The sequence below is a fragment of the Phacochoerus africanus genome, chromosome 2 (assembly GCF_016906955.1).
Source record: "Phacochoerus africanus isolate WHEZ1 chromosome 2, ROS_Pafr_v1, whole genome shotgun sequence".
Taxonomy (NCBI): domain Eukaryota; kingdom Metazoa; phylum Chordata; class Mammalia; order Artiodactyla; family Suidae; genus Phacochoerus; species Phacochoerus africanus.
In genome coordinates this window covers 168,504,843-168,532,806 of record NC_062545.1, presented here as the reverse complement: position 1 = coordinate 168,532,806, position 27,964 = coordinate 168,504,843, and the positions used below count along the sequence as shown (strand labels likewise).

The 27,964-nt window shown below is 51.5% G+C and overlaps 1 protein-coding gene across 3 annotated transcripts in view; it reads left to right on the top strand.

Annotated features, from left to right (window-relative positions):
* The window catches only part of ITGA11 (integrin subunit alpha 11), a 123,886-nt gene that overhangs the window by 81,063 nt on the left and 14,859 nt on the right, over nucleotides 1-27,964 (top strand). For all 3 annotated transcript variants that reach the window (XM_047767163.1, XM_047767161.1, XM_047767162.1), the window contains exons 11-21: nucleotides 7,530-7,674; nucleotides 10,999-11,147; nucleotides 14,740-14,880; nucleotides 15,169-15,372; nucleotides 16,441-16,571; nucleotides 19,173-19,339; nucleotides 20,591-20,733; nucleotides 22,334-22,444; nucleotides 26,015-26,100; nucleotides 26,890-27,097; nucleotides 27,685-27,783. In XM_047767163.1, the coding sequence (XP_047623119.1) occupies nucleotides 7,530-7,674; nucleotides 10,999-11,147; nucleotides 14,740-14,880; nucleotides 15,169-15,372; nucleotides 16,441-16,571; nucleotides 19,173-19,339; nucleotides 20,591-20,733; nucleotides 22,334-22,444; nucleotides 26,015-26,100; nucleotides 26,890-27,097; nucleotides 27,685-27,783 (1,584 nt within the window). The remainder of the gene's footprint in view (nucleotides 1-7,529; nucleotides 7,675-10,998; nucleotides 11,148-14,739; nucleotides 14,881-15,168; nucleotides 15,373-16,440; nucleotides 16,572-19,172; nucleotides 19,340-20,590; nucleotides 20,734-22,333; nucleotides 22,445-26,014; nucleotides 26,101-26,889; nucleotides 27,098-27,684; nucleotides 27,784-27,964) is intronic.

Sequence of the window (27,964 nt, the reverse complement as noted above, 5' to 3'; positions counted from 1 at the left end):
TCCTTGCAGGATCAATGGGTCAACCAGTAGCCTTAGCTTGTTGTTGAGGTCAAGGTCACATGCCGCCCAATGCAGCTTCTTCCACATGCTCAACTCTCTTTTCCCCTAATCAGAGAGACCCAGGATTAGGTGGTACCTCTCCCCACCCTGTAGCTACAGTCCCCAGTTCTTCTCTCACCCCATGTCTTGTTTTCAGGTGACAGGCATCTGAAAGTTTTTATCTGATAGGACTTTGAGGGCGATAATGATTACATTTGAGACTCTTCAATAAAACTTAAAAAAAATTTTTTTTAATAAATAAAATCCTTCCAAATCCAGAAGAATGGTGCAATGATGGTGGGCCATCTGGCTGTAGGACTGGCCATTGGGTTGCTATTTTAGAGCACAGAAGTTTTTCAGTGCCAGGCCACTGATGCTATCATAACTGGTCACAGCCGTCCTGTCCCTGGGTCACTCAGACCTCTCTGGGGATAGGGGGCCGGAGAGCCCAGACTTTCAACTTTACTCAGAACAGATCCTGAGCCCAAGTGAGTCCATCTCCTGGGGGAGCCCCAGGATCTGTATCCTCTGGCAATGCTCCACAGACAGCCTCAGACATCTATTTCCTGCCAGTGTACTGAAAGAGTCTTCAGCTGCCCTGGGCCTGCTGAGCTATGTCAGAAGGAAAGATCCTTAGTCCCCTGGGGAAGGACCCAGTAGAATGGTCACAGATGGCAGAGGAAAGGCCCAGGGTCTGATCGCCTGGTCTGCTGCCATCTCCCTAACAAGGAAACCAGCCTTCAAGTTAGGAAGGGTAACAGCCATAAGAGGAAGGAAGGACCAGAGCCCAAGACATTGCCCGGCCCCCAAAAGAGCCAAAGCCCCAGGCCCCAGGCTTCACATCCCAGGCTGATGGCCAAAGGTCAGAGGAGCCCCAGGAAACTCTAGTCCTGATTTGCAAAAAAAGAGAAAGGGGATATTCTGGACACTACTATCAGGAAGACCAGCTATGGATCCCTGACCAAATTTTAAAATGAATCTGTAAGCCAATGGTTCCATTAGCATTCGGAAATGAAGGCAAAGGCCTCTAAGAGCTGGAGTGGCTTCTATTAGCGCTGGCTACCTGCTGAGGTGATGAACTCCCTGTCAAGCTGGGTAACCAAGAAAAAGCTGCATGAATCTGCCAGGAAGCTTGCAGAAGGGATCTATACCTCTTACGGGTCTATAATCCCCATGGGCCACAAGGGGAAGGTGTGGAGGAAGGAAGAAGACCATTAATAATTGATGCCCTGGTGATGGATGGAGCTGCAGGAGTGCCCCCCTCCGTGATGGACTCTTCTACACTGCACTCCATAAATCTCCCTAACACCAAATATTTACAGAAGGAAGCAGTTTTACTAGGGTTGATCTCATCTACGCGAGCGGCTTGGCCACTCACCCAAGATGAGAACAGATCGTTTTTCCTTTAAATGACACAGGAGGAGTTCTGATTGTGGTGCAGCGGAAATGAATCCAACTAGGAACCATGAAGTTGCGGGTTTGATCCCTGGCCTCACTCAGTGGGTTAAGGATCTGGTGTTGTCATGAGCTGTGGTGTATGTTGCAGACGCAGCTCGGATCCAGTGTTGCTGTGGCTCTGGCGTAGGCCAGTGGCTACGGCTCCAATTAGACCCCTAGCCTGGGAACCTCCATATGCCACGGATGTGGCACTCAAAAGACAAAAGACAAAAAAATAAATAAACGACACATGATGGTCCAGCAGGAACTGCCCTCAGTTAGATTTGAAACAGGCCATGGGAGCAAGGACCATTACACCTCCCAGGCAACAGCCCCAGCCTGTACACTTTACACCAGCCCTCATGGGTTTGCAGATGGGATCGCTAAGGTAACTGGCTATTGTGCAAGGTTCTTAGCCGTTGAAGCCTTAAAGTTGTCATCTTTCCTAAGAGTTTTGCACTTGAACTAGTTTTGCATATCTGATTCAGTCAAAAATAAAAGAAACTCATCCATAATGGTGAAATGAGGGGGTGATGCCTGAAGGCTGTAAACCCCTCCTGGGCCCCCTTAGCCCTAAGCGTGGACTCTTGCCCCACCAGCTCTCAGGAAGCCAGTCGGGTCTCTAAGGTCCCCACCCCATGAGGCCAAAACATGGTAGTTGCCATGCTGTTCTGGACTGTTTGTCAGTTGATTCCTGGTGGCAAGAATCACTTCTGGGGCGTTACCTGGTGGTGTAATGGTCAGGACTCGGTGCTTTCACACCTTGCCTGGGGATTCAGTCCCTGGTCTGGAAACTGAGATCCCACATCAAGCCGCTGCATGGCCTGGCCAAAAAAAATAATCACTTCTGGTTCATCAAGGTCTTCTTAAGCCCAGTCCCATGTCCTCAGGCTGTGCCCTGGTGCCCAGCAGCCCACTCCTGGGCCTTGTTCCAGAACCTGTGAACAGAAATAACCAACCCTCAGGTCTGGAAAGAGCTGTCAAGTGCAGTGTACCCCTTGTCCCCACGCCCCCTCCTCAACAGCCCAGCCACCGGCTTCCAGCATCAGAAGCATTCAGGGGCCTCTTTCCTGTTTCTGGGTCTTTCCTGCCCAACCCCATCTAAACCTCCAGGCACTCATCCCTGCCTGAGGCTCCACTTCGGCTTGTTGAGAACATGACTTCTACTGAGAGAATCTGAGCAACTAGTTAAAGCATAATCCACCCTCTTAATGATGCGTTTGCCTTAAAAGGGGCTCTTGGAAAGAGTCCTGCCCTCTCTAAGGTCACTCTGGTGATGGACAGACAGGTGAGGGAGCCATGGGGGATGCTGGGGGAGGAGGCTGAGGCTCAGTGCCCTCTAGGCGGTCTCCCTGTGCACAGGACCACCAGGGGCCATCTCCACAGCCCTGTGCACAGCCCTCCAGGGCCAAGAACTACTAGCATCTGCTGTTCTCATTCCACTATTGCCAGGCAAGAGGGAAGCACCACATGGCTGTGTGGCCTCAGGCAAATCATTTAACCTCTCTGAACCTCGATCTTTGAGCAGATGTCTGAAAACTGTGTGGGAATTAAATCTTGAGGCTTGGAACTGGAAGTGTGCATTTTGAGACTTCCTAATAAGTACCGTTTTCTTAAAATCTTTTCCTAACTCCACTATGCACCCACCCCCTCAGCTGGTCCCCACTTCCTGTGAGATCTGATTCTTTGACTCCTGCCTCTCTGGAAGTGCTTTATGGGTGAATGAATGAATGAGAAGAGCTACTGTGTACCCAGTCCTTACTGGCTGCCAAGGATTCAAACTGCTGGTTCTCACAACAAAACTATTTACAGCTAAGGACCCTTAGGCTGGGAGGGGACCAGCGGAGTAGGGGGCTACTTTTCTAAGTTCACACAGCTGGAAGCTTTGGAACTAGAAGTAGATCTCAGGAATGTCTGACACCAGAGGTCAGACTCTAACCCCCAGGCCAAGGATTCTCCACCTGTTGACACCTGGGCTGGGCGGCTTCTTTGCTGTGGGGCTGTCCTGTGCAACGTGATGGGTATTCAGCAGCATCCCTGGCCTCCACCCACCAAAAGCCATAGCAACCCCAGCACCACCCCCACCTGTGATGACCAAAACTGTGTCCAAGCATTATTATGCCAAATATTGCCCGGGGAGCTAAACCACTCCCAGCTGGGAACCACTGTTGTAGACTATGTCACTTCCTGTGCTGGGGATATGGCCCGACCCTGGCCAGAACTCACACAGGGGAGCACTCAGCTCAGCAGGGCAGGGCAGATGGCAGCTGAGAGCTGAGCAGGCAGGATCTGATGGTGGGCTGAGATCTAGCAAGTACAGATACAGGTCATCCTCGAGGGCATGGACTTGGCCTTGGACCTTCTGAGGGCCACCAAGCCTGCATCTTCATTTCTGCACAGAGCACCAAGACAGTCAGCAAGTGCTAAGGGTCCATTTGTGCAAGGCCACCCAGGCACAATCTGATCATATCTGGTGGGAGCCCCAGTGGCTTCTTAGGAAAGGAAGCCATGAGTCAGGAGTCCATGCCAGGCCTGGAGCATGGGTCATTGCTCTTCCCCAGAATGCCCTGCCCTTTGTTTTCCAGCTGGGTTTGCATGTCTGGCTTCTTCTCTCAAAGCTTTGGCCCTATTTTGGCCCCACATCCAGATTTTTTCCAAATTCTTAAACATCTGGCCTCCCCCAGCTGGGAGAAGATTGTGACAACCTAAGACCTGCCTTAGTGGCCTTGGCTTGCCCTCTCAGCCAACCCAGTCCTCACAGTGCACCCCATCCCCAGCAGGGGTCTCCCCAGACCCTAGCAGACCCCATTTAGGAAAGGGCCTTGCCACTTGGAGCACAAGCCTACAGCCACTGCCAGATAGAATGGCACAAGGTGAGAGCCCAGAAGCCCCCACCCCGCCTGGTGCTGCCAAATGCAGAAATCCCGATGGAATCCCCAAGCCCCACATGTGGTGAGTTGGCATCAGATCTCCCCCAGCTGAATCTCAGGTCCCACCGGTTGAACCAGCCCTTCTTAATACATGGCAGAGGCTTCTGCTCATCTGCAAAGCCAGCCAGTCATCTTCAAAGGCCTCCCAGTGAAACAGAGAAGCCTGGTCTGCTATTGCTTTGGAAGCAGAAACCAGGGACTTTGGGGGAAGCAGATGGGTATTTTCTCCTCTGTCCAACTCCCTTCCTGGTTGAAGTCCCAGCCGAGACTCTTGACTTGCTGTGTGACCTTGGGCAACCCCCTTTCCCTCTCTGAACCCTGGGTGCTCATTAGTTTAGGGCAGATAATGAATATCTGTCCTGCTGGTCTCCCACAAATGGGTGACTGGATGAGAAAGGATTCCGCAAAGAATGGAGCACACCCCAAGTGCGAGGAGTGTTGGCAGCGAGTCTCTGAAGCCCTGGCTGGGATCCAGGCCCCAGCCGATTGTCTGACTCTCCCAGGCTGAGGCACACAGAGTAGGAGGGAGAAAGCTAATGAAAAAGTGTGACTTTAAACACAACCAGGCACATCAGACTCACCCAAGAGCAGCTTATTTATAGTTGTAAAAACATTCAGTCTGAACAGTCAGTTCTACCTCTAGAATATGAGGGCTTTTTAATCCTTATATAACGCCAATGTTACTTCTGAAAATGACATCTCAGAGATGAGGAAAGGAAGCTTAGCTTATTAAGCCTCACAATCTTGCCCCCTCCACCACTGCCAATGAAATCAGTGCCTAGGTGCAGCCTGTGTGCTTATGGCTCTGGTTGTCCCAAGGCCAGAGTCACACTTTTCTATTGGCACCATTACTTTGGGGGGCAAGGAAAAATTGAGTGCCTTGGGCCCCACGTGGTGGGGGAGACCTGAAATCCCACCCATCAGCTGGGCTTAAGGGAGGGCTCAGTGGGAAAGGTGGACTTCACTGGCTTATGCCATTAGGGCCCAAAGCTGGGTGGCAGAGCTGGATGCCCTGGCCCATGATTACCAAGGTGACCCAGGAAGGTGGCTCCTCCCTGCTGTCACCCCCTTCTTGAGCCCTTCAGTGTCCCTAGTCTCTTCTCTTCCTCTTCTGAGTGCTTGCCTTTTGTCTTCCTGTGCTTTCTTGATGTGCATGGTTTGGGCAGGGGCATAGGTGCAGGGGCAGTCCAGAGAGTGAACGGACCCAGTCCACTGGAAATGACCCTGGAGGCCTCCCCTCAAGGAGCCAGAGCTCCCCGTCTTCCTGCCCAGACATCACAGCATCGGCTTACCCTGCAACTAAAGACAAACTCCTGCCTTTGGGGTGCTGGCTGTCATAAATGTGGCCCTGCCTTCTCTGTCCAGCCTCTTCGGGAGCCACTGCTCCTCTCACTCAGGGCTCCAGCGCCATCAGACAGCTTTCGGTTCCTTGAAGCCAAAGGCTCTGAACTCTCTCCAACCTCAGGGCCTTTGCATAGGTTGTCCTGTATCCCTCCAGGTGTCAGGGTTAGCATTGCTTGCTCAAAACGCTTTTCCTGACTCCCATCTCAATCTAAATTAAACCTCACCATGGCATTTATCACAGTTTGCAAGTATTATGTTTGTTTGTAAATTTATTTGGGATCTATGAGCTCCATGAGGGTAGAGACAATATCCCCAGTACCAAGCAAGTGTCTGGCACAAAACAGACACACAGTGAATTTTTACTGACAAAATGAAGAAGTAGGATTTACACACAGGGAAGCCAACTCAGTTACTACAAAGGAACATGGAAGGAGGAAAGGCATAGGGACACCGCTTGAAGGAGTGTCAGAAGGAAGGGATGGTGATGAGATTTCTTAGAGAAGTTGTGAAGCCCAAAATGGAATGGAACTTTGGTCCTGGATTTGGAGTTTTTTTCTAGAACATTCCTTCTTATTTTTATTTTATATTGGAATACAGTGGGTTTGCAATGTTGTGTTAGTTTCAGATATACAGCAAAGCGATTCAGTTATACATTTACATATATATTCTTTTTCAGATTCTTTTCCCATAGGTATTCCAGAATGTTGAGTAGAGTTCCCTGTGCTATGCAGTAGGTCCTTGTTGATTATTTTATATATAGTAGTATGTATATGTTAATACCAAATTCCTAATTTATCTCACACACAAACAACCTTTCCCCTTTGTTAACTGTAGTTTTTTTTTCTAAGTCTCTGAGTCTGTCTCTGTTTTGTAAGTTCATTTGTATTATTTTTTTAACATTCTACATGTAAATGATATACTATTTGTCTTTATCTGACTTACTTCACTTAGTATGATAATCTCTAGGTCCATCATGTTGCTGCAAATGGCATTGTTTCGGAGTTCCCTTGGTGGCGTAATGGTTAACGAACATGACTAGGAAACATGAGGTTGCGGGTTCGATCCCTGGCCTTGCTCAGTGGGTTAAGGATCCTGTGTTGCCATGAGTTGTGGTATAGTTTGCAGATGTGGCTCGGATCCCGCGTTGCTGTGGCTTTGGCATAGGCTGGTGGCTACAGCTCCAATTCGACCCCTAGCCTGGGAACCTCCATATGCCGTGGGAGCGGTCATAGAAAAGGCAAAAAGAAAAAAAATGGCATTGTTTCATTCTTTTTTATAGCTGAGTAATATTCCATCATATATATATATATGTGTGTGTGTGTGTGTGTGTGTATATATATATGTATTTATATATATCACATCTTCTTTATCCATTCCTCTGTTGATGGACATTTAGGTTGCTTCCATGTCTTAACTATTGTAAATAGTGCTACAGTGAACATTGGGGTGCATAGATCTTTCAAATTATGGTTTTCTCTGGATATACACCCAGGAATTGGATTGCCGGATGATATGGTAACTAGAACATTCCTTCTTTCCCAAGATCCCTTGCTTGGTATCAGCTTGACCCATTTTATGCTAAGAATAGGATGGGGCAAGAAGCTCCATGGCTCCTTCAGAAGCTGAGAATCCTGGCTGAAAGTTGAGCTATTAAATAATGAACCCAGGAGAAGGTGGCCAAGGGGGCAGCGGATGCTTCCTGGTTTCAGGACTTGGTGTGGCTTCCTGGCTGGGGCACCCGGGGACACAGGCTGATGTGTATCCCCTCCCCAACGTCAGGACGGGATTCTGCTGGGAGCCGTTGGCGCCTATGACTGGAACGGAGCTGTGCTGAAGGAGACCAGCAGCGGGAAGGTCATTCCTCTCCGCGAATCCTATTTGAAGGAGTTCCCAGAGGAGCTCAAGAACCATGGCGCGTACCTGGGTAAGACCTGGAGCTGAGGGGTGGCTGATGGCTGGTGGGCATAGAGGGGACCTGGGGGATCCAGACCGGCCCACACCCGAAATGAGGGGCATGTCTGTGCGTATTCTATGCTGATTCAAGCACAGTCAGGGGCCACTGCCTCTCCAGCTTGGCATCCACCACACCCAGCACCATGCCTGGCACTTCAGAGGCTCTTAATAAGTAGGTAGAAAAAATGACAAGCAGTGCACCCTGGCCTGAAATGTGTTTCAGTAGATGCTTCTAGACTGTAAGGCAGTTAGTCGTTTGTGTGTTTTCAGGTTTGAGCGCACTGAGCCTGCCTCCCCAAGGCAAAATGCAGGTCAAGTAGGAACCTACATATTTTCATGTGTTAAGGTTTACAATCTGGCAGAGGCTGGTTCCCATTAAGCCCCATAGGGTAATCATAAAAAGAAAAGTGTGAATCACTGCCCTGATGGTGCAGTCATTGCCTCCCAGCTGCAGTCCCTAACCCGCCAAATCCCAGTTACCTCTATTCCTGCAGGCGCAGACCTCTGGCCCCCCTTGCTGAAGCCCATCTGCCCCGGCCTTTCTGAAAGGCTAACCCAGGGCAAAGTAGCAGGGGCTGCATGCCCAGGGCTCCCATTGTCAGTGGGTCTTTCTGAGTTTCAGAACCAAGTCTACCAGCTGTGAAGTTGCTCATCACTGATGCTGCCTCAGAGCCCACTTCCCTGTGAATCTGGGCCATCCAGACTCGGCAGGGGCTTTATCCACAGGTCCATCTTCTCCTAATGCTCCACCCTAGCCCCACCTTTGTCCCTCAGCTCTCCAGCCACACGCCCTGCCTGTGACGCTGCGCACATTGTAATTTCCTGATTTTCCATTCCCAGCCTTGGGGTTCTCAGCCAACAACAGGGCCGCCCTAGGGTCTGGGTTCCACTTAATCCAACAGCTGTGAAACCTGGACTGTAAGGAACACCTGGTCAATGCTGTCAGAATTCATGGTCCGCAGGACACAGCCCCTGCCCTTCCATTGTTGCCCAGCCAGTAGGAGTTGTGGAGAGACACGTGCAGAGAAATTATAACACAGGTGAGGTAGGAGCTCAGATACAAACACAAATAAAGGAGGGAGAGATCGGCATACACTCACACACTAGGCAAGATGTCAGAAGGACGAAGGCCAGCACTCCTTTGAGTCCACCGCGTTGCATTATGCTCACAGTGAAGACACCAAGTAAGGGGCACAGGTGCAGTGCTAAATAATAGGGCAGATAACGTCAGCGATGGCCAGGGCCCCAGGGAGTGAGTGGTTGTGGCCCAGCGGGCTGGCACACTGTGGCTCCGTGTGCCAGAGCTGGGGTCTGCACCAGGTCTCCAAGGCAGGAAAAGATTTGAATATGCCAAGAAGGGCCAGACATAGGAAGGAGGTGTGGGAAGTGCCGGGTGCATTCAGGACACGGAAGCAGACCAGGGTGGCCACAGAAGGGAGCAATGGAAATGGGAAAGGGAGGGAAGGGGAGGCCAGGCTGCAGCAGGAGGCCTAGAATGCCAGGTTAAGGGGTTGAGCTTTTTCATGTCAGCAGTAGGGAGATGGGGAAGGTATCTGTGAAGGGGCAATAGGTGGAATATTCATTCTCCCCACCCTCGACCCGGCAGGGCCATCCTCCTCCTCTCAGAAGACGCTGGTGGGGTAGAGCCAGGATGAAGGGCCTTCATGAGGCCCGACTGTCTTGCCTTAACCATGGTCATGGCCTTGGGCAGGAGTCCTGAGAGAGTGCCCTTTTCCTCCTCCTCCCTTGTTCAGTGAGGGCAGTGTCTGGGATCTCTGGATGATTCCTCCCTCTGTGCCCCAAGGGAGAGGGGGAAGTTGGAGAAGGAGACTTGGGGAGAGGCTCTCCGCCCCCACACTGGGGAGGCTTATAGACTTCTGGCCACGGGTCCTCCTATCAGGCCTTGAGGGAGGCTGTCCAGCTTTCAGGGTGGCCCTGCCGGTCAGAGAGCCGCATGGGAACTGGAACCACAGCCAGCAGACAGCTGGGAAGCCGGAAGCTCTTAGCACTGCTTGGAGCTTTGAGAGTCGGCCCACGCATCCCCCTAGAAGGTTCAGCCCCCAAGACCCTCCCCCCACCACTGTCCCTCATTCTGAGGAAGCCCACATATACCCAGGATCAATTGAGAATATTTTTAGTAGTGCCACTGAGGGCTCAGCTAGGAAGAAATCTCAGCTCCACGGGGCTAACCTAACCCCGCCCTCACATACTTACGGCTGCGCTAAGTACATCCCCACGCTATGTACCTTTCAAGCCCCATTTCCCAGAATACACTTCCAAGAGTCAAAGATGGGGTGTCTGGAACCAGAGTACCCCACCTCCCAGCCATGGAATCAGCTTTTCTGTGAATCCCACAGCCGCTCTAGAAGCAACCAGTAAGACCAGAGAGAGAATGTTAAACACACACACACACACACACACACACACACACGGCAGAAGGAGACATCCACTTTCCAGAAACAGCTCAGGAACTGCCAGCAAGGCCTGACGTCCATCTAAAAACTGGGATCCAGTATCCAGCTAAGCTGGCAGAACATGGGACTCCACTTTGCACACCTGCCAGGGCCCCACTTTCAGGAGCAGTACCTGAAGATGCTGCAGTCACTCCCCAGAGATGGATGGGTGGTTCGAAATTCACAGTGATTGGGCACAGGTCCCGAGAACATGGGTTGGCAGCCTTTCCCCAAATAGCCCCTGGGTCTTCCATTTCCCTCTGTTTTGAGGGCGTACCTGTGGACTGAAAGAAGCTTAGGCTTCCTTTGAATCTGCAAAGCTTTGGGGCTGCAGGAATCCCTGAGACCCCTCCTAAATGCCCCTAGTGGAGCAGTTCCTTGCCTCTGAACAGCTGACCCTTCAGTTTTCAATGACCCCTTAGCAGGGGGTTCTGACAGTGAAGAGAACACTGGTTTGTCCCCAGAGAGACAGTCGGTGGGGATCCAAAACAACGCCTACCCAATATAAAAAGAAGCACGAATCCTCCTCCTCTCTCCCTCTTCCCTCATGCTCACCTGTGAGACAGGAGAAGCAGGTGATGTGTCTGTTCCAGATCAGCAGTGCATTTGAGTGGCCCCACCTGGTTCCTTGATGCCCACCAGTAGTGGGTGGGCACAGTGAGTTCTCCCCACCCCATCCCCAAGCCCCGCCCAGTCCAGGCCTCCCCAGCTGTGCCCTGTCTGCTCTGAATGCGCTCCCTTCAGCGGCCAGCCCTCCAGCACAGCTGTGAGCCACATGCCGAGTCCCAGCAGGGTCTGCGAGGACCCAGAGCCAGAGACCAGCCTGTCTCCTCCTGTGGCAGGGTACACAGTCACGTCGGTCGTGTCCTCTGGGCAGGGGCGGGTGTATGTGGCCGGAGCCCCCCGGTTCAACCACACAGGCAAAGCCATCCTGTTCACCATGCACAACAACCGGAGTCTCACCATCCACCAGGCCCTGCAGGGCGAGCAGGTAAAGCAGGGGAGGCTGGGGGCGGGGCAGAGGGAGGCAGAGCTGGAGGGAACAGTCGGGCTGGATGGGACTGCAGCTCAGCTCTCCCCTGTCAGGACTATCCCCAGACCCACATCCTTCCTGGTTAGGAGGCTTATGTCTCCTTCAGACCCACCTTGGAGCTCATTCCTGCCCTGCTGCAGCAAGGAGAACCCCAGGAGAATTCACTTGCCCCCAACTTCATGGAGCATTGTCTGGCGCATTCACCCAAACTCTGCCCTTGACCACTAGTCTCTCTTTGGTCATGTCCAGAGTTCTGGGCTAGAGGCAGCATCCAGGCTATGGCTTCCCAGCTTGGGCTGCCAGGGCCCCTAAGCATCCTGAAGGGGCCTTCCTACCTTGGTACTGCCAGGAGTGGGAGGAATCAGGCCTCTATCCACAGCAAGGCCCCCTAGGTTCATCAAGATGCCAACTTCAGAGTTCCCGTCATGGCTCAGTGGAAACAATTTGACCAGCATCCATGAGGGTGCAGCTTCAATCCCTGGCCTCACTCAGGGGTTAAGGATCCAGCGTTGTGTAGGTCACAGATGCCACTCGGATCCCAAGTTGCTGTGACTGTGGTGTAGGCCGGCAGCTGTAGTTCTGATTCAACCCCTAGCCTGGAAACCTCCATGTGCCTCAGGTGCACCCCCCCAAAAAAGGACAAAAAAGGAAAAAGATGCCAACTTCTTTCCTTCACTGGAATGGGCACAGTGCAGAACTGTACAGCTGTCAGTGTCACCACAGGATGTAGGGGGTAACTAGGCTGTGCTGTTAAGAGTCCCGTTAAGACAGTCAGGAATGCAAGTTGGAAAGAGTCATTGAGGGTGAAAAGATCAGGAAACAGGGTTCTGATTCAAGTCATTTCAGCAGCGCAGGACTAGCATGGTGCTGAGAAGCAACATAGCTTTTCTAAGGTTATAGAGCAGATTCACGGCTGGGTCAAGTTCAGAATCCAGGACTCTTGTGGGGCTCTCTGCGTTATGCTACCTCCTGACTCCCGACAATCCCCAAACCAGGCCTTGACTCCTCCTGCCTGGCAGCATCCAGCATCCCTGGCACCTTGGGCCTGAGCTGAGCTTACCATTGTTCTGGCTCGCCCTTGGCTCTCCAGAGCCTGGGAACAGCCCTGTCTGCTGCGCTTTCTGCTGCCTTTGACCTGTCACTGTGAGGAAAGACTCTTCACCAGGTCTAACCTAAATCCCTTTGGCTTCAGGGAGCCCTTCTCCCACCACTCCTCTCCCACCCCAAGGGCACAGGAGTACCTGGGCACTGCTCTGTCCCCAGCCTCCATCCTGCCCGCCCACAATCTGCCCAGGCCTGGCCCTTTAGGGAATTCAAAGCTAGTCCTTGAGAGCTGGAGGGAATTCACTGATGAATTTATGACATTTTTACTGCCCGGTTCCGCCTCCAACATCCGAACGAGAAACCGCAGTGCTGAAGAAAGTGAAGTTAAGTGGATTCCAAATCACCATGACCCACATAGCTGAGGCCACATATTTAGACAGTGTCTCTCTCCTCCTCCCTCTTTGCTCTGTCTGCCTCTTCATTACTTTATGTAGGCACATCGCTTTCCTCCCCCCACCCCATGTTTCTTCTTTCCTCTTCTGTATTTTTATTGCTCTCCTTAGTAAAAGCTTTTAATGCTTGAGGATAGATTTCCTCTGAAAACACACTAAGCTGGGGAGGGAGAATCTTGGGCTCGGGTGTCAGATGGATTAGCATTCCAGCCCAATTTGGCTATGACCATCCTTCTGACCTTGGGCAAGGGACTTGAGTCCTCTGAGCTTCATTTCCCTCCCTGTAAAAAGGACAGTGATCTCTCCTAAGACAGCATGAAGCTTCCACAACCCCAGGCTGTAAAGCATCTCTCACAGGGCCTGTCCTTGGAAAGGGATCCTTTTCTTTCCTAAAGCGACCCCTTGCTCCTATAAACATTTAGTACCTCCTGCGTGCCAGGTATGGCACCCAGGCCCAGAGGGGACATGGCAGGCACAGCACCCATGGTCAGCAGTGCCCTTGGAGGAGCAGGTGCTGGAGAGGGGGCTGGGGGTGTATGGAGGATGGAGGAGGGACCCCATTGCAGGGAGTAGAGTGGGGAAGGGCAGGGGTAGCCTCCAACAGCAAGTGACCTGAAGGACGACAGTCATCTCCTGGAAAGAGCAGAGAGGAGAGGGGCACAGGCAAGAGGAATATATCTGAGGGGGAAGCCTGGAACCCAGCCAGGGCCTGGGGCTTCTGGAGACGAGAAATCATGTGGTATGTCAGGAGGGGCTGTGGGAACCAGAGGGTGGGGGACACAGGCTGGGGATGGAGAGAGGCCAGTTCAGGAGGGTCACACTGAAGAGTTTGGGCATTTTCCTCCAAAGCAAGGGAGCAGCATGGTCAGCTGCTGGACACCACTCTAGCTCCCTGCAGAGGTGGGCTGGAGGGGCCAGCCTGGAGATTGGAGAGTGGGGGGTGCTAGAAGATACCTCACCTGGAGAAGCAGCATCAGAATCAGAGGAGCAGTAGATGGATTCAGGACGAGTTTGGCATCCACCAGGTGGACTTGTGGGGGAGACTGCAGGTGGGAGAGGTGGAGGGTGGAGCCAGGGAGGACCCCCAGGTTTCTGACTGAGTGGGTAGAGGGTGCCCTCACTGAAGTGAGGACACAGCACCCAAGGCTGGAGAGTAACTCAGTGAGTGCTCAAAGGCTGAAACGAAATCATAAGTCACCATCCAAGGTACTGATCCCAGAGTTATTTGGAACATTCAAAATTGAAAATGAGCTAAATGTCTAATAATGTGGAGTATTATAGAATCACCAATGATCATGCAGTAGAAAAAAATATGACATAAGAAAATCCTCATGATCCATTGTTGTTTTTTTTAAGTTAGTATGTAAACTATACATCCAGTATGGTCTCAGATTGTAAAAATAAAACCATGTACACATATGCAGCCCCCCTAGAGAAAACTGTCCAGAAGAAAATATACAAAAACATCCACGGTATAGTTAGATGTTTGGGCTATGGATAACTTTTATTTTCTTCTTCATATATTATTTTTCTTTTGCTCACTTTTTTGCTATTAAAATGTATCACTAGGAGTTCCCATCATGGCTCAGTGATTAACGAATCTGACTAGGAACCATAAGGTTGCAGGTTCGATCCCTGGCCTTGCTCAGTGGGTTAAGGATCCCATGTTGCCGTGAGCTGTAGTGTAAGTTGCAGGTGCAGCTCGGATCCCACGTTGCTGTGGCTCTGGCGTAGGCCGGCGGCTATGGCTCTGATTAGACCCCTAGCCTGGGAACTTCCATATGCTGCAGAAGCGGCCTGAGAATGGCAAAAAAAAAAAAAAAAAAAAAAAAAAAAGTATCACTTGCAGACAAAATAAATGGCAATCAGTGAAATTAAATAACGGAAAGCTGAGTAGGGCGGGATGGATAGCAGAAGGAGAAAAGAGGGAGGGCCCTTCTCATTTGTTCCTCAGAAATCCTGAGTCAGAGGCTACCCTCAGTTTCCATCCGCCGGTGGGGCGAGGCCTCTCAGCAGCCCAGCCCCACGCCCCTGTCCCCATCCCTGTGCCGCAGATAGGCTCTTACTACGGGAGTGAGATCACCTCGGTGGACATCGACGGCGATGGCGTGACTGATGTCCTACTGGTGGGCGCGCCCATGTACTTCAGCGAGGGTGGAGAGCGGGGCAGAGTGTACATCTACAACCTGAGACAGGTACTGAGCCAGGGAGCCGGTCAGCTCTCCCGGGGCACCGGACCCCTGCCTTGATCAGGGAGAAACTTCCAGAGGGGAAACTGGGGCCAGCATCCGCCTGGGGAGCCAGGCCAGGGAGGATAGGAAGCCCTTCTGTCTTTGGGCTTAAGCGGTGGGAGAGAAAGGGGAAACGCAGAGGGGCTGTTGGGGAAGCAGGGTGGAGTGGGGATGCTGCAGGCCAGAGGAGGCCACGACCCTGATGGCCCTTGTTGAGTCCCCCTGAGCTTTTTCCTGCCCCTGGTTTTGCAGAACCAGTTTGTTTATGATGGAACCCTGGAGGACTCGCACAATTACCAGAATGCCCGCTTCGGCTCCTCCATCGCCTCGGTCCGGGACCTCAATCAAGATTCCTACAACGACGTGGTGGTGGGAGCCCCTCTGGAGGACAACCACGGAGGAGCCATCTACATCTTCCATGGCTTCCAAGGCAGCCTCCTGAAGACCCCAAAGCAGGTAACTCTCCCCCACCCCACCCCTGTGAATGGCGGAGCTAGGACTTGGAGTCCCGGCAGCTCACAGAGGAAAGGAGTCCCTTCTATCCTAGCTCTGCTGCCTCTCATCCAAGTTTTGCAATGAGTGCATTCGTCTTCAAGACTTTCTCATTATCCCTTTGGACACCCTCTCCCTGCTTAACTTTATCTCCCCATCAGCAACAACAACATCCCAAGGACCTGAACCTCACTCACCCTCCATGTGCGTTCATTCATGCAGTTGCCTACACTTGGAAATGATGCTTCTCTTCCCTGGAAATGCCTCAGGCTGGAAACAGTGCTGTCCCCCTGAGTGACCCATCTCAAGTCCCATGCCTTCAGGGTCATCACTTTTTTACCCAAGGTCACTACTTATTTTATCTATTTTATCAATAACATAGTCTAATATACCACAGTTAGAGATACTGATGGGTTACCTGCCAGCTAATGTGTATTTACACCCACCAGGGAATTTTTTTTTTTTTTTTTTTTTTTGCCACTGAAATATTCCAAAGTTCCCAGGCCAGGAATCGAATCCACACCACAGCAGGGACGATGCCAGACCCTTCATCACTAGGTCACCAGGGAACTCCAGCTTCTTTTTTTTAATTGAAATATAGTTAATGTACAATATTATATAAGTTACGGGTGCACAAAATAGTGATTCACCATTTTTAAAGACTTTACTGCCTTTATAGTTATTATAAAGTATTGGCTATATTCCACGTGTTGTACAATATATCCTCGGAGCTTATTTTATACCTAATAATTTGTACCTTTTAATCCTCTACCCCTGTCTTGCCCCCTCTTCCCTCTTCAGTGAGGAACTCTTTTATGACCACTATTTTAGTCCTGAAGAATGACTTCTTGATAGGAATTTCAGGTACCATGAAAGATCAGGAGAGGAGATAGCTTTCGGCTGGGGAAGTATCCTGATGGTTTCAAACAGGCTTTCTCCAGGGCTCCCAATTGCATCCACCCATTGGTGTGGCCCTGCCCTGGGCTGTGCTAACAGTGCTCATGCCTAGCTCTTTCCTTCCACTCCCCACAGAGAATTGCCGCCACAGAGCTGGCGCCAGGCCTCCAGTATTTTGGCTGCAGCATCCATGGGCAATTGGACCTCAACGAAGATGGGCTCGTGGACCTGGCAGTGGGCGCCCTTGGCAACGCCGTGATTTTGTGGTTGGTTCCCCTGCTTTTCTTGACCTTTGGGCTCTCCTGAGGGTCCTGATGGATACAGGGTTTGAAAGACCTGCTTTGGGATGTTTGTCCCTTGTCTTTCATCACTGTCAGCCAAACTCACCCTGATCTTTTCCTGTCATGACTACAGATTTCCTCTTTATAGAACCACTGTTATTCTGAAGTCCAAATCCCTCTTCTAAATGCAAAAAAGCCCCTCTTAGCATTTTTCCTTAAAGTTCTGGCTACTTGGGCATTTCTTCCATTTAGCTTCTCAAGCTACTTAAAGGGACAGGCTAAGGATATGCTTATCAGCTGAAAGGATCTCCTTCTCTCCTAGTGTGAAAGATTTCTTTCGTCCAAACCCCTGGTTTCCTTTCTCAGGGCCTCACTTCTGCACTACACCATCAGATATTTGTCATACATTTGTACTTGGCAATCTCTGTGTTGCAATGGTCTACTGCCTTTTTTTTAAAGGGGGTTTCTAAAAGTTCATCTATTTTACCATGTGATGTCAGCTACCTTTTGAGCCAAAAAATATTAATATGAGCTAATTCTATATGTTAATTTTTTGCTATAAATGCAATAACTTAAAGACACTTCATAAAATAAAGCACTCACCGTTTCATCACCCTAACGTTCCCACTATTAACATTATGGCATATTTCCTACCAGTCTTTTTCTACCTGCATATAGTTTGATATCAACACAATCATGTTTCATACATCGTTAAGAAAGTACTTAACAGAGATAGCCTACAACTTCACGGAGAGAATCTTTAGCTTCTTGGTCCTCAAGAATATCACCATACAGGAGTTCCCCGTTGTGGCACAGGGAAACAAATGCAATTAGTATCCATGGGGATGTGGGTTCGATCCCTGGCCTTGCTTGGTGGGTTAAAGAGCTGGCTTTGCTATGAGCTGTGGTGAAGGTCACAGACATGACTTGGATCTCATGTCGCTGTGCCTGTGGCATAGGCTGGCAGCTATAGGTCTGATTTGACCCCTAGCCTGGGGACTTCCGTTTGCCGCATATGCGGCCCTAGGAAAAAACAGAATATCACCATCTGGACAGGAAATGTCCTCCTAGGTTCCCTAGAAAACAGAGCCTGAGGCTAAAGCGCCTGCTCCTACACTGTGGGAGGGGCTTCAATCCCAAAGGCAGAAGTGAAGGTCAAGGGAAACTGAAGCAGGAAAGGAGGAGAGAGACACGAAGCTGTTACTGAAGGAGCTGCATGTAGCCTCATGATCCTTGCTCCAGTATCTCTAGAAAGTTGGAATATAGCCTCTGCCTCCTGTAACAGCCTGTTAGGGGAGTAACAGGCAGCAGTGTATCTTCGGGCTCCTAATGTCCCTCACGTGGATGGCCAAAGCATCAGCTGCCCCACACCTCCAGATGGGATCCCTCTGGGCAACCCTGGGGAATCAGGGTCCAGCCCAGCAGTTGCACCAGTGCCACAGCCCACCTCTCTTTGAAGGTCTGCTGCACAAGTGGGAGCACTTAGGTAGTTGTAAGTGATAGCTAAGGCAGAATTTCCAGGGGAGGGGCCCAGGCAGCTGTAATTTTTAAAGACTTCCCCAGGTGGTTGTTTCCAATGGGCAGTTAAATTTAAGAACCCCTGATGTAAGCTATTATGTTTACACAGCAATCTGCATCGTCAGAGGGTGTTCCCACTTACCTGCTTTGATGCTGGCAATCCCCCGTCAAAGTGGTGACCTTCCCCAGTGGAGCCAAGACTCAAACCCACCCTTTTGTCTCCAGATCACGGAGGAGGTACATCCCCCTTACATTTTAGAAGAGCAGGGGATTAGCACGGATACACACAGTAAAACTCTGAAGCATCTAAATCACACCACATTTATGTAATCATTTCTATAAATGCCTGGTTTGACTTGCACAATGGAGGAGTAAATTTGCATGTCCTCAGCTGCCTGGATGGGGCGGTGTCAGAATGGGTGGGGAATCTCTAGAACAGTGAGCTGTTCTCTACTTTGGCAGCACATTGCCATCACCCAGGGTGCTTTAACACCCACATTCTCCAAAGTGTGGTCCAGGGACCAACAGCACTAGCATCCCCTGAGAGCTTGCTAGAAATGCAGGATCTGCATTTTTAACAAGATCCCCAGAAAATGTGCAAATGTATTAAAAATCTGAGATGTGCTGATTTAAGACAAGTGGATGCCGATTCTGATTTGACCTGGAGAGCAAGTTGGGCATCTGGATTTTATATATATATAATATATATAATGGGGAGGGGGAGGGAGTGGGATGGATTGGGAACTTGGGGCATCAGGATTTTTTAGAGCTCTCCAGATTACTCTGATGTACATGTAGGGCAGATGTGATGCAGAAGCAAAGGAGGTCAGTACGGTCTGCAGCAAGCATCACCCCCAGTAAAATGATGAAGGGCTGCCGCGATGGGCTGAGCCTGACCTTCATCCACCAATGCACTTTTTTTTGCCAATCCACTGACACCTAGCACTCCTACTCACCCTCCAGTGGTGGATTTGCAGCTCCCAGTCCGTCTGGCTCTCTGTACTTCCTGGGTCTCAGCAGAGCAGCCTCGTGCCCCACCCACCTCAGCTTCTGTCCTTTCTTTCCCAGGTCCCGCCCTGTGGTTCAAATCAATGCCAGCCTCCACTTCGAGCCATCCAAGATCAACATCTTTCACAGGGATTGCAAACGCAGCGGCAGAGACGCCACCTGCCTGGCCGCCTTCCTCTGCTTCACACCCGTCTTCCTGGCACCCCATATCCAAACAGCAACTGTCGGTACATCAGGCCCCTCCGCCTTCCCCAGCTCCAGTTGGTTTCCAAACCCGGGCTCTTGCCAAAATGGGTTTTAAGTCCCAGGTCATACCTAGAGCCCCCTTTGAGGACTCCTAGATGCTCATCTGGTGCCCTAAGTCCAAGGGGCAGAAAGAGGATGTTGTGCCAGAGCAAGGATGGGAGTGAGCCATGGTGACCAAGGGGGGGAGAGGCCAGGAAAGAAGGAAATAGTCAGAGGCAGAGTTTGGATCAGAATAGAGGACCAGAAGCAGTGGAACAATCTGGGATATGGAAGCTGTGGAGTCAGATGGAGAGAAAGAGAACCAGAATGGGGAGCTGGAAACCAGGGGCTCAGGTGGATGAAGAACCGAGTAGCAGTGGTCACTGCTCAGCGTGGGCATGGGTCCACAGCTGGGCAGTTTCCTTCTGAGAGTCCATCACTCCCAGCTCATGACAGCCCTGGGCCCAGGCAGCCCCAGCAAGTGGCAGCTACAGGTTCCAGGACCAGGCTAGGCCTGTGCAGGAAATTGGTTCCTTCTCAGCCAAAGAGCAGAGCCAATCAGATGATTAAAATTCAGGTGTCCCAGAAGGAAAATGAGAACAAAGGCAGGTCTGGGCTGTTGTTTGCTTCTTGCGGCTTCTCTCTCTGAAAGGAGAACCGTGCAAGAACCTGGTGTGTCCAGAGTGCTGCTGGGGTACCAGAGAGGGGGCTGAGCCTTTCCTGCATTTAGCAAAAGATGGCCTAGTTGAAGGGGAGGAGGCTGCAGGTCTTAAACCCCAGAACAGCCTTAGGTTTGAGGAGCTGGTGTGATGGAAACTCACCTGCAGAGGCTCTGACCCAGACCTGGCAGGATCCCAGAGCCGAGGGTGAGACCCAGAAGGTGACAGGAGAGGTGGAGAGGTGTGTTCCCTCCAGGAGGGCCTCACGTGGGGACATCGCCCTGACCCCTCATCCTGCCTCCTCTCCATCTCTCCCACTTTCTTTATCCCTTCACTGTCAGCCCCAACTTCCTTGTTCCTTCTTCGACCTTCTGCTCTTTAGCTCCTTCCTTTACTCTTTCTCACAAATCATTCACTCTCTGTGTGGAAATTTCCTGCCCTGTGAGGGGAGAGAAGTAGCTCTGGCCTGGCTAGGCTGGAGGGCTTCCTGGAGGAGGCTGACTTTCCAGAGGCTATTTTTAAAGAGAGGCAAAATGTCTTTGATGGGAGCGTGGCTGGCCCCACCTCCATAGTCGTGCCCTTTCCTTCCTCCAGGCATCAGGTATAACGCCACCATGGATGAGAGGCGGTACACACCCAGAGCCCACCTGGATGAGGGCGGGGACCGATACACCAACAGGGCTGCCCTGCTCTCCTCTGGCCAGGAGCATTGTGACCGGATCAACTTCCATGTGCTGGTGAGCCTGATGCCCAGCAGCCCCACCAGCAGAGCTCAGGCTCCTCCTGGAAGGGAACGCAGAGCTGGGGGAGGTGCTGCCATGGGAGAGGCAAGGCACTTAGGAGACCTCAGGAGCCAGGCAGCGGCCAGTGTCCTGGACCTTGGCCACCCACACTCAAGCCCAGAAGAACAGCCACTGGGACACACTACTTACCGCCTCACTGTACCCTTCTCTGGCATCCCTTTTTTGTCAGCCCATGTTTCTTTCTTTCTTTTTCTAGGGCCACACTCGCAGCATATGGAGGTTCCCAGGCTAGCGGTCCAATCAGAGCTGTAGCTGCCGGCCACAGCCACAGCAATGCGGGATCCAAGCTGCGTCTGCGACCTACACCACAGCTCACAGCAACGCCGGATCCTTAACCCACTGAGCGAGGCCAGGGATTGAATCTGTGTCTTCATGGATACTAGCGGCTTCTGTATGGCTGGGCCACGACAGGAACTCCAGCCCACGTTTCTACATGAACCCTGAGGAGGGCGGTGGGCTTAGTGACATCTAGCAGAGAGGATGGGGTCAGCCAGCGGGGGCCATGGCTCCGAAGGAAAGGATAAGCAGGCATTGTCTAAAACTGAAAATGAGGTAAGACGGACTTGTGATACAGGCAGGCTGGGGAGGAACAGAGGCCACACTGGCAGAGGGAAGAACCAGTAGGGTTCTGGTTCCTCCACATAGAAACTCCACACCCCCAGCCACACTTTAGCCTCAGAGATGGAGGCCAGGGGCACTCAGAGCCCACCTGACCCCAGTATTCAATGGGCAGAGGTCAGAAAAGCAAGAAGTCCTGGTGTCTATGAATATGTTGCCCCTCAGAGGTATTTGTGGGCTGGTTCTCAAAGTGTGGTCCCCAGACCAGCAGCATCTTCATCACCTGAGAACTTAGAAACGCATGTGTGCAAGCTCCATCTCAGACCTACTAAAGCAGAACCTCTAGAGATGGGACTCAGTGTTTCAATAGATCCTCCTCGGAGTCAGGGTGTGATTCTGATGTAAGCTCCTGCCTTAACACAAGGAAGGCACTTGTGTCAAGCTTTGAGTTCCATGGCAGGGATTGGAGGATTTTTCAGGTAGCTCTGAGCAACCACCTGAATCACGCCTATTTTGTTCATGTTTGTTCATTCATTGATTTAGCACATTTATTAAGCCTTGTCATAGTGCTAGGACTGTGCTAAGAGGCTTCAGAGGGAGGAAGATTGATACACAATCAGATAGCTTGGAGGCTGTGTAAGAGTGTCAGTAACAGGTCTGAACAGAGTATGGGGATGGGGTGTTGGGGACGCAAGTTCCCAGCCATGAAGGATGAGTAGGAGTTGGTAGAACATCCAGGCATCAGGGTTGGCATACGCTGAGTCAAGGGCCCTTTTCAGGAGGCACAATTTCCAGCTAAGGACCCCTGGGGAACCTCCCTCTGCTCATGAGTACTAAAGCTCCACTGACTTATGCTCAGGGCTGATGGGGCCCCTGCCCTTCCAGGTTAGGGAGGTGGAAGTTCTCTCTGAGCGGTCCCGGTCCAGACACGGACATGTCCTCTGCCTTCAGCCTGTCCTCATCTCCTCCCACTCAGGACACGGCTGACTACGTGAAACCAGTGACCTTCTCAGTCGAGTATTCCCTGGTGGACCCCGACTACGGCCCCATGCTGGACGACGGCTGGCCCACGACCCTCAGAGTCTCGGTACATCCTAACACCCTGGGGCGGCAACTCTGGCACCTACCCCACCCCCCCCCCCCCACCCCCATCTCCTCCCAGAAGCCCAGGCCAGAGTGCCACAGGCACAAGGGAGTTTTTCCTCTGCCGCGCCTTCCCGCCTCTGGCCCCACAAACCCCCAACAGGCTCCTTCCCTCCTCCCTTGCGACCCACGCTGACCAACGAATGTCTTGGAGGTAAGGGCCTGGCCTTCTCTGCCTCTCCAAGGTACCCCACATCCCCAGCGAGGGTGAGCATGGAGTGGGTCCCAAGACCCACAGCCCCAGAGGGACCTTCATTCTCAGTCACCCACCTCCCTCATTTACAGCCAAGGACACTAGAGGCCAGAGAGAGTGACTCAACCTCTAGAGCCTGGTCTGTGCTTGTGGAATGATTGACTGATTAATAGACACTCCTCCAGGCCTGCTCCAGGTATCCCCAAACCAAGTGGTTCCGGCCTCATCTGCGCATGACCATATGTTCTAATCCCCAGCTCTGGGGGCATCGGAATTTTCTGGTATCTAATATTCAGATGCTCCCTGCATCTGCAGCTCCATATAAATCCCACACAAAGAAAACATCGAGCTGTCCTCAATTCTGTCTGAGCCGTGCTAGGAAAGCAGGCAAAAGAATCCCTGAGGATTTAGGAAACAACTTTAAAATATACCACAGTGCTCTTAGGACCGTGACCTATGAGATCTAGCCTCCGAGCCATGTCTTGGAATTATATAGAATCCAGCCGGCAAACGACAATTTCAGAATTACTCACGTGCTTGCTCGTAAATTCTTCAACATAAAAGAACTGTATTGTCATCAGCAAGGCTTCTGAAAATCCCCCATCTGTTCTCATTCTCCCCTCTTAGCTCCCTCACCTCCTCCAGCATCCCTCTTCCCAGACCTCCTGCATCCCACCGCCCACCCCCCAATCTTCACACCTTCCCTCATCTCCTGATTCTGCATCACGAACACATAAGAGAGGCTATCTTAAAATATAGTTCGGCCAGGGGTGGGGGCAGGGGGGTGGGGCTGGGGGGACACTGGCCTGGCAAAGCTGGAATCTTCATTAGTGAGCTTAGAGATGGGGAGAGCTGGATATACTGAGTCTTAATATTTTTTCCCGTCACAGTAATTACAAAGCCACCACAGCAAATGAATGAGTACCTGTCACTCATTCTGTCGGCATGTCAAAGCCCATGATGCAGGTGAAGGTACAGAGTACTCTCTGCTCTGACCCTGATGATGTGGATACAAGGTGATGACAAGGGTCATAGGCCAAGTCAGAGACGGGAGTAAGCTCATAGTGTTACCAGGCAGTCAGACGATAGGGCAGGGGGACTTCCTGGAGGAGGTGGCTTTCCCCTGGACCTTTAGAAAAGGCGTGATTCAGATATGCAGAGATGGGGACGGTGGGCTTTTATTCTTGGAAAGCTGACAGTGTAGCCAAGGTGTGGACTTGGGCACAAGCAGGGTGAAGAGATGCGTAGAGAAAGGGTGAGAAATAGAGCTGAAAAAGTCAGTCTGGGCATACTACCAAGGCCTTTGGGTAGCAGCTAACTGTCTCAAAAATCTTGTTAATACAGATTTCTGGCCCCCAGCAAATTAGAAACATTCTTCCATTCTTCCCATGTCTTTGCTACAAATTCTTCTTTAGCTTCTTTTTTTTTTTTTTTTTTTTAGGGCCGCACCCACAGCATATGAAGGTTCCCAGGCTAGGGGTCTAATCGGAGCTACAGCTACCAGCCTACACCACAGCCACGGCAACGCCAGATCTGAGCCACTTCTGTGACCTACACTACAGCTCACAGCAATGCCAGATCCTTAACCTGCTGGGCGAGGCCAGGGATCAAACCCACAACCTCATGTTTCCTAGTCGGATTCTGCTGCACCACAGCAGGAACTCCTTTAGCTTCTGTTCCATGCCCAGAATTGTTCTGATACCAGACATCTTGCCTCTTGAAGGAATGAGCATGCAGTTGAGTATAGCAGTTTCTCATCATATTAAATTATCCCTTTTAATCAAGTGGATAGAATTTTTTCTGAAGGTTATGACATAATTTTCACATTTCTTAAACAGTATGCTGAGCAGGGGTGCTGGGTATTTCACTGGAGACTTGAAATCACTAAGATGAACACAGGCTCTGGAATATAGTGACTCCCCCAAGAATCTCCCAGAGAATCTTGAGCCATGACCCATCCCTGAGTGCCTGGCTTTGCCCTCCTTTGTGTGGCTCTGCTGTCCTCCTTACTGGCTGCCTTTGCAGTGTGCCCACTTCAAGCTACAAATCCACCATGTGATGGGGGAGGCCAAGGAGCGGTCTTGATATAAATTTGTCTGAAATAAGAGTACGTGGATCTAATGAGGGCCAGGGAGCTCGCCTCTGAGATTTTAGGGAATGGAAGAGACCCCTGGCTGTGCTCTTGGAGACGCTTTTGCTCCTCCAGACTTGGCCACCCACCACCTGCTGAGCACATCCCCTGAATGGGCCACAGGCACTGCAAACTCCATGTGCCCCACACAACTCCGCGTAACTGCACAATTTATAAGTGAATGGCGCGCCACCCTTCCAGACATTTTCCTTCCAGAAAAAGGAAACTCAACACCCAGACCCTTTTCTCCTTAGTCCTGACAAGCTCCAGGTCCTGCTGATCTGAAGTCCCTAACCTATTTTTCCCCCTCCACACACACTACCACCCCAACACCGTTGTCATCATCGTCGTCTCATCATCATCTCTTGCATGAACATTGCAGCAGCCTCCTCAGTGCTCTCTCTGCCTCTAGTCTTGAACCTTCCAGCAGCCAGAGGGAGCCTTCAGCATGCAGGTCTGGGAAGACAGAGGACACTCCCAGCCAAAAGCAGTGACATGACTCGCCTATCCCTCCATCTCCTGCACCTCTTACTACACCGGCCCTGCAGAGCCATCATTCCCCAGACTGACCATGCTGTCTCATGCCTTATGACCTTTGCACAGGCTCGTCCTTCCTTCCAGACTTCCCTCTCCCCCTCCTCCATCCAGCCAACTCTGTCATCCTTCAGAACACTGACCTACTGTCACTTCCCTGAAGCCTTCCCAACCACCCATGGACCAAAATAATTATTTCCTCCTTTCTTCCTCTTCTAGTCCTTATACAGATTTTTTTTTTGCACATTTCGCACTAATTATTTGTTCATACACGAATCTTCCCCATGAGCTGAGAGCAGAGGCTGAATCTTCCTCGTCCTATGTCCCAAGTCCCAGAGAACTTGCTCCCCACAGTAAATGATCAATCATTGTGGCGCTGGATGAATGGGTGTTTTGTGCTACTAGCTCAGCTAGGGACTGAAAGGAACCCTGGAGGAGCTGAGTTTTCAGCCAGGTTCTAAAGAAAGGAGTATCTATGCAAAAGCAGGAGAAAAAGCATCTATGAAAAGGACAGAAACAGTGAAGCCCATGTCTAGCACCTCAGAGAGAGGAGCTGGTGAGCTGTGGGGGTGAGGCATAGCCCACAGCAAAGACAGGGGCTGGATGTGGGGCGGGTCCCCTATCCAGCCACCCATGGCTGTCTCTCCCTGGCCCAGGTGCCCTTCTGGAATGGCTGCAATGAGGATGAGCACTGTGTCCCTGACCTCCTGCTGGATGCCCGCAGTGACCTGCCCACAGCCATGTGAGTCATCTCCTCCCTGCCCCCACCCTGACTCTTTTCCCTCCCCTCCTAGTGGATCTGGGCTCTCAGGGCCCTGGAGAACAATCCTGCACATGCTTTCCAATAGGCAGCATGGGCCAAACACTGAACTTGGATCATGGGTGTAGCTCAGGCTCTGCCTCTAACTCCTGGGTGATCTCAGGCAAGACCCCTGCCCTCTTAGAGCCTCAGTTATCTCCTCTGTAAAATGAACACTGTTAGTCTACTTCAGCCTCCTTAAACTTTGGTTAGAAACAGAATCCTTTCTCTGGAGCCCACATTACCAAACAGATAAAAGGTGGATACTGAGGATCTGGAGTTCTGAGTGCTCAGCCTCCCATCCCAGACTAGGTGACCCCTGAGGTCCACCAACTGGCCACCTGGGCTCAATGCTAAGGAGATTAGCAGAGGATGGAGCACAGTCTCCTGGAAGAAATCAACTAGAGACAAGTAAAAATAATGACCCTATTTTAAATTTATGTATTTTCGCATGATTTATGTTCAACTTTTATCCACCTATGTGATGACTAGATCAAAGGTACATGTACAATAGATAGAAATAACACATCCAAACCTTGTAGAAAGATGAGGATGCAGATTCTGACCATCTAGGCTAATAAGCAGGATTGTCTCCAAACTGAACTCTGAGCTTCCTGGCAGCCAGTGCCAAAAGGGAAACACGCTGATTGGAGAGGTGACACCTGTGTGGTGAGGACCCCCCCTGCATTCCCCATTCCCCGTGCCTAATCCCTGCCGGTCTCTGTCCCACAGGGAGTACTGCCAGAGGGTGCTGCGGAAGCCCGCCCAGGACTGCTCTGCTTACACGCTGTCCTTTGACACCACGGTTTTCATCATAGAGAGCACGAGGCGGCGCGTGGCCGTGGAGGCCCTGCTGGAGAACAAGGGCGAGAACGCCTACAGCACAGTCCTCAATATTTCACAGTCGGCAAACCTGCAGTTTGCTAGCTTGATCCAGAAGGTGAGACCTTGGCAGCCTGCCTGGCCTGCCTGAAGAGACACACAGAGGCGGGAAAGGAGGGGTCCAGGTAGGGGGCCTGGCTGCCCATTAGAATCACCTGGGAGCTCAAAGATACCTGTGTGCAGCCTTCTCCCAGATGTTCTCATTGATCTGGAGGTCTGCACCCCCCCCCCACTTCCTCTCCCCCACCCCTACCATCCAACAAGAGGATATCAAGTGGAGGAAGCCACTTTCTGGTGTTCTGAGCTAGTTATCTCCCATCTCTGGGGCTCAGTGTCTCCACCATAAGGCCAGATGAGAAGTCCTGCCTCGGGGGTTGATACAGAGAGAGTGACCAAGCATATATGTGGGCACCTGCTTGCTCTCCACAACCTGGCCCCACTGAGCCAGTCCCACACCCCTGCCCTGGGCCCCCACCACACTTACTGAACTGGAACCACACACGCAAGCCCCTAGGGGGGGCCCAGCATCTGCGGCCCATGCTGCAGCTTCAGATGGGCAATTAGGGGGCAGAGGCAAGGGTGGCCCCCAGTCCTGGGTCACGGGCCTTACCTAACTGCTGCCCGTGATGCTCCCACCCACCCCAGGATGACTCGGACGGCAGCATCGAATGTGTGAACGAGGAGAGGAAGCTCCACAGGAAAGTCTGCAACGTCAGCTACCCCTTCTTCCGGGCCAAGGCCAAGGTTGAAGCTGGGGCGGCATGGGGTGGGACCAGGGGTGGGGGCAGGAGGCGCAGGCAAGAAAAAGAAATGGAGGTGAACAGAGGGGGGACTGGGAGGGATGGAGAGGCCTGAGGGTGGCTTTTAAGTAGGCTAGTTTTTTCTCCCATGAAATGACATTAAAATGACCTACCAGTGAGCCGTT